This window comes from Rana temporaria, chromosome 13, assembly GCF_905171775.1.
Source record: "Rana temporaria chromosome 13, aRanTem1.1, whole genome shotgun sequence".
Lineage (NCBI taxonomy): Eukaryota > Metazoa > Chordata > Amphibia > Anura > Ranidae > Rana > Rana temporaria.
The window spans coordinates 120,607,331-120,613,330 of NC_053501.1; the positions used below are offsets into that span (position 1 = coordinate 120,607,331).

General features: G+C 55.3%; 1 protein-coding gene across 1 annotated transcript in view; it reads left to right on the forward strand.

Annotated features, from left to right (window-relative positions):
• Positions 1 to 5,687, forward strand: part of LOC120920622 (integrator complex subunit 3-like) — a 71,560-nt gene extending 65,873 nt beyond the window's left edge. The window contains exons 10-11 of the mRNA XM_040332806.1: positions 3,493 to 3,684; positions 5,397 to 5,687. Coding sequence (XP_040188740.1) covers positions 3,493 to 3,684; positions 5,397 to 5,672 — 468 coding nt within the window. The 3' untranslated portion in view covers positions 5,673 to 5,687. The remainder of the gene's footprint in view (positions 1 to 3,492; positions 3,685 to 5,396) is intronic.
• The last annotated feature ends 313 nt before the right edge of the window (positions 5,688 to 6,000 follow it).

The following is a 6,000-nucleotide window of genomic DNA, read 5'->3' on the forward strand; positions in this document are numbered from 1 at the left end:
CCTACAGGTGGTGGTCAGAGACTGGGGAACACCCTACAGGTGGTGGTCAGAGACTGGGGAACACCCTACAGGTGGTGGTCAGAGACTGGGGGGCACCCTACAGGAGGTGGTCAGAGACTGGGGACACCCTACAGGAGGTGGTCAGAGACTGGGGACACCCTACAGGAGGTGGTCGGAGACTGGGGACACCCTACAGGTGGTGGTCAGAGACTGGGGGGCACCCTACAGGAGGTGGTCAGAGACTGGGGACACCCTACAGGAGGTGGTCAGAGACTGGGGACACCCGCACGTTCAGTTGTTCGATCGCTCGGAGGTTGTGGATTAACTCCAAGGCTCCAGATTCACCGGGTGCGTCGGACGTTTGTCTCTCCTTCACTCGTCTCCGTTCTTCCATGACGTTTGTTTTCCCACAATGCTCAGCTCTGTACATCTTCCCCTCCAATTATCCCACCGTCGCGGCCCGGCGCACACACTTCGCGGCCCGTCGTGCGTTTTGAAGAATAGTCCTCCACACTTCAGATCGATAGTCCTCAGCCGTCCACCGATCGCTGAAGCAGATCCTCGGCGCAGGAGACTAATTGTCATTGATTTGTAAAACGCGGCAGAAAACAATGTGCAGCGCGAGGCGGCCGGACGTGTGGCGGGAAGGGAGAGATAAGTGAAAATGAAGAGGCGCGAGGACTGGTGCTGCGTCCCCGCAGGCGAGACGTGATTCGGTGACCGCCACGTTCTGTTCCGCTCTGACAGAAGGCAGATTGGATTTGCGGCGAGATGCGGCGGATGAGATCCGAGTGTCCCGCTGTCTGTGAATGAGTGAGACGCGGCGGAGGAAGTTCTACAATTCCCGGGATGTGAGGTGCAAATTGGAAATCAAAGTCCCGAGATGCGGATCGGGGTGATCCGCTCCGAGCGATTTTCTATAATTAGGATACGCAGCGAGTTGCAAACATTTGTGTGCCGCAGCGACTCTCAGCCTTTCCTCAGCCGCAGCAAAATCAATAGCGGCCCCCCCCCCTCCCCCAAACGGTGTAAAATCATAAATGTTACTCATCAATGGGGAACCTGAGCCGGGGAGGAGGCACACATCCGCCTCAATGGAATGACGGTCACGTCTGAGGCCCCCCCTTTGCGTCTGAGGCCCCCCCTTTGCGTCTGAGGTTCCCCCCCTTTGCGTCTGAGGTTCCCCCCCTTTGCGTCTGAGGTTCCCCCCTTTGCGTCTGAGGTTCCCCCCCTTTGCGTCTGAGGTTCCCCCCTTTGCGTCTGAGGTTCCCCCCCTTTGCGTCTGAGGTTCCCCCCCTTTGCGTCTGAGGTTCCCCCCCTTTGCGTCTGAGGTTTCCCCCCCCCCTTTGCGTCTGAGGTTTCCCCCCCCCCTTTGCGTCTGAGGTTTCCCCCCCCCTTTGCGTCTGAGGTTTCCCCCCCCCTTTGCGTCTGAGGTTTCCCCCCCCCTTTGCGTCTGAGGTTTCCCCCCCCCTTTGCGTCTGAGGTTTCCCCCCCCCTTTGCGTCTGAGGTTCCCCCCCCCCTCTTCACGTCTGAGGTTTCCCCCCCCTCTTCACGTCTGAGGTTTCCCCCCCCCTCTTCACGTCTGAGGTTTCCCCCCCCCTCTTCACGTCTGAGGTTTCCCCCCCCCCTCTTCACATCTGAGGTTTCCCCCCCCCTCTTCACGTCTGAGGTTTCCCCCCCCCTCTTCACGTCTGAGGTTTCCCCCCCTCTTCACGTCTGAGGTTTCCCCCCCTCTTCACGTCTGAGGTTTCCCCCCCTCTTCACGTCTGAGGTTTCCCCCCCTCTTCACGTCTGAGGTTTCCCCCACCTTTGCGTCTTAGGTCCCCCCCCCCCCCCATCGGATCTGAGAGGCCCCCCATTTACGTCAATGTCATCGTCCCCCCCCCCCCCCCCCACCTTCAGGTCAGGGTCCCCCTCCCTCCTTTCAGGTCTGTGTCCCATCCACCATCATGTCCGAGGCCACCCCCTTCATGGCAAAGTCCCGTCCCCCCCCAATTACACAATGAGTCTTCCCATTAGATCAGAGTTTCCCTTCACATCAGATGTCCCCCCTCCCCAATCATACAATGAACCCCCTTCTTCACATCAGAGCCCCCGTCCTCCCCAACTTCACGTCAGAGGTCACCCCTTTGCGTCAGAGTCCCTCCATCATGACATCAATGCCCCCCCCCCCCCTCCATACATCAGAGGCCCCCATTACAGATTCAGAGTTCTGTCCCCCCCCCCATCAATTTAGAGCACCCTGGATGAGAAGCACCGGAGTCCAGCACTATTACGTAGAATAAAGAGGTTGCATTGTACAGGGACTCTCCACATAATCCCCTCCCCCCCCCCAGCCCCAAGCATGACCCCCCACAACCAATGACGTGATTGACCCCCACAACCAATGACGTGATTGACTCCCAGAAGCGATGACGTGATTGACTCCCACAACCGATGACGTGATTGACCCCCACAACCAATGACGTGATTGACTCCCACAACCAATGACGTGATTGACCCCCACAACCAATGACGTGATTGACTCCCACAACCAATGACGTGATTGACCCCCACAACCAATGACGTGATTGACTCCCACAACCGATGACGTGATTGACTCCCAGAAGCGATGACGTGATTGACCCCCACAACCGATGACGTGATTGACCCCCACAACCAATGACGTGATTGACCCCCACAACCGATGACGTGATTGACCCCCACAACCAATGACGTGATTGACTCCCACAACCAATGACGTGATTGACTCCCACAACCGATGACGTGATTGACTCCCAGAAGCGATGACGTGATTGACTCCCACAAGCAATAACGTGATTGACTCCCACAACCGATGACGTGATTGACTCCCACAACCAATGACGTGATTGACTCCCACAACCAATGACGTGATTGACTCCCACAACCAATGACGTGATTGACTCCCACAACCAATGACGTGATTGACTCCCACAACCAATGACGTGATTGACTCCCAGAAGCGATGACGTGATTGACTCCCAGAAGCGATGACGTGATTGACTCCCACAACCGATGACGTGATTGACTCCCACAACCAATGACGTGATTGACTCCCACAACCAATGACGTGATTGACCCCCACAACCAATGACGTGATTGACTCCCACAACCAATGACGTGATTGACCCCCACAACCAACGACGTGATTGACCCCCACAACCGATGACGTGATTGACTCCCAGAAGCGATGACGTGATTGACCCCCACAACCAATGACGTGATTGACCCCCACAACCAATGACGTGATTGACTCCCACAACCAATGACGTGATTGACTCCCAGAAGCGATGACGTGATTGACTCCCAGAAGCAATGACGTGATTGACTCCCACAACCGATGACGTGATTGACTCCCACAACCAATGACGTGATTGACTCCCACAACCAATGACGTGATTGACTCCCACAACCAATGACGTGATTGGGTATTGTGAAGTCTGGAATGTAATGATTTTCTTCTCTTCCAGGTTCGGTTTGGGCAGCAGAAGCGATACCAGGACTGGTTCCAGAGGCAGTACCTCTCCACCCCGGACAGCCAGTCCCTGCGCTGCGATCTGATTCGCTACATATGCGGCGTGGTGCACCCGTCCAATGAGGTGCTGAGCTCGGATGTTCTGCCTCGCTGGGCCATCATTGGCTGGCTCCTGACCACCTGCACGGTAAGTAAACCCAGAGAGAGAGCAGCCAGCAGGAAATCATCAGAGAAAGGGCCAATCATCAACCCCATGACCTGTCAGAGCCGTGACTCCGCCTCCATGACCTGTCAGAGCCGTGACTCCGCCTCCATGACCTGTCAGAGCCGTGACTCCGCCTCCATGACCTGTCAGAGCCGTGACTCCGCCTCCATCAGACTCAGTAAGAGAACGGCAGCTGCAAAGCAAGCAGCTGCCTTTCCCCAGACACTGAAACGTACACCGTATGTCGCAAGGTACTCGTATGCTGCCGGACACAGCGGATTGTGGCGCTTGGCGTTTCGGGTCGCGATGAGCGGCCCGGATCCCACGTGATCGCTGTGAGTTCACAACATGTAGTCAGCAAATTTTAGGGCTGGAATCCATTCATGGCATCATTGTTTACTACTGTGTGTGATCTGTGGTTGGTCACCAGCTATCACATGGTACCTTGGCCAATCACAGCACCCTGTACCATGTGATAGCCGTGGGCCAGTCACAGCACCCTGTACCATGTGATAGCCGTGGGCCAGTCGCAGTACCCTGTACCATGTGATAGCCGTGGGCCAGTCGCAGTACCCTGTGATAGCCGCAGGCCAGTCACAGTACCATGTGATAGCCGTGGGCCAGTCGCAGCACCCTGTACCATGTGATAGATGTGGGCCAGTCGCTGCACCCTGTACCATGTGATAGATGTGGGCCAGTCGCTGCACCCTGTACCATGTGATAGCTGTGGGGCAGTCACTGCACCCTGTACCATGTGATAGCTGTGGGGCAGTCACTGCACCCTGTACCATGTGATAGCTGTGGGGCAGTCACTGCACCCTGTACCATGTGATAGCTGTGGGGCAGTCACTGCCCCCTGTACCATGTGATAGCTGTGGGGCAGTCACTGCCCCCTGTACCATGTGATAGCTGTGCGCCAGTCGCTGCCCCCTGTACCATGTGATAGCTGTGGGGCAGTCGCTGCACCCTGTACCATGTGATAGCTGTGGGGCAGTCGCTGCACCCTGTACCATGTGATAGCTGTGGGGCAGTCGCTGCACCCTGTACCATGTGATAGCTGTGGGGCAGTCGCTGCCCCCTGTACCATGTGATAGCTGTGGGGCAGTCGCTGCCCCCTGTACCATGTGATAGCTGTGGGGCAGTCGCTGCCCCCTGTACCATGTGATAGCTGTGGGGCAGTCGCTGCACCCTGTACCATGTGATAGCTGTGGGGCAGTCACTGCCCCCTGTACCATGTGATGGCTGTGGGTCAGTCACTGCACTCTGTACCATGTGATAGCTGTGGGCCAATCACAGCATCACAATAGTAAACAATGAGTCATAAATGAAAGCCATGCATGACAGTTCAAAAGATTGATGTTATGTGATTATCACTGTAACAAGTAATCGCAATGTAATTTGGGTGCAACGTTGCATGACCACGCAATTGGCAGTTAAAGTAGCTCAGTGCTGAATGGCCAAAAAAAAATGCCCGGGTCATGAAGTGGGGGGTAAAACCTTCCGAAGATGATGATGATTGCTTTTATAAAGAACTTTGTGTTCTATTTTATCCATTATCTCTTAAGTGGTAGTCATCGGGTTGCTGTGATTGGTTGGTAGTCATCGGGTTGCTGTGATTGGTTGGTAGTCATTGGCTTGCTGTGATTGGTTGTTCTCAGGCTCTTTAATGTCTCCCTCCGCCTTTCTTTCCGCAGTCCAACGTGGCCGCCTCCAACGCCAAGCTGGCTCTGTTTTACGATTGGCTCTTCTTCAGCCCGGAAAAGGACAGCATCATGAATATCGGTAAGTTTTTTTTTCTCTTTCGGCCTCGCTGCGCAGCGACTTTCTCCTCCTCGCGTCGCTGGCGCGCGTCTCGATGTTTGATCTCCTCTTATCGCGTGTTATCTCTCTGTATCCTTCACCCCTCCGCCAGGCGTTTTCATCCCTCCGCTTGGCCTTCACCCCCCGGCATTCCTGCCTTTGTGAGATGAGCGGGCACGCCGCCGCCCGCTTTCAATAATTTACGACTCTCCTTATCAGAATGATTCATGAAAACCGCCTGGAATGTTTGTCTCTTGAAAAATAATTGAAATCGCCGATCGAAGCCGCGCCTGCGTGGAGACGATTGGCGGGCCGAGCGTTCCGCTCACATCCATCACAGCAAATGGATAGATCCAGAGATGCATATAAAACAGGCCGTCCGTCACCTGCTGCCGCTGGGGACAAAACGCGCCGCAGGCGGAGTCGTGCTCGAGGGGCGTGACCATATGAATATAGTCTTACAGTAGTTCTAATAAAGTTTATTGGAAAAAAAAAAAA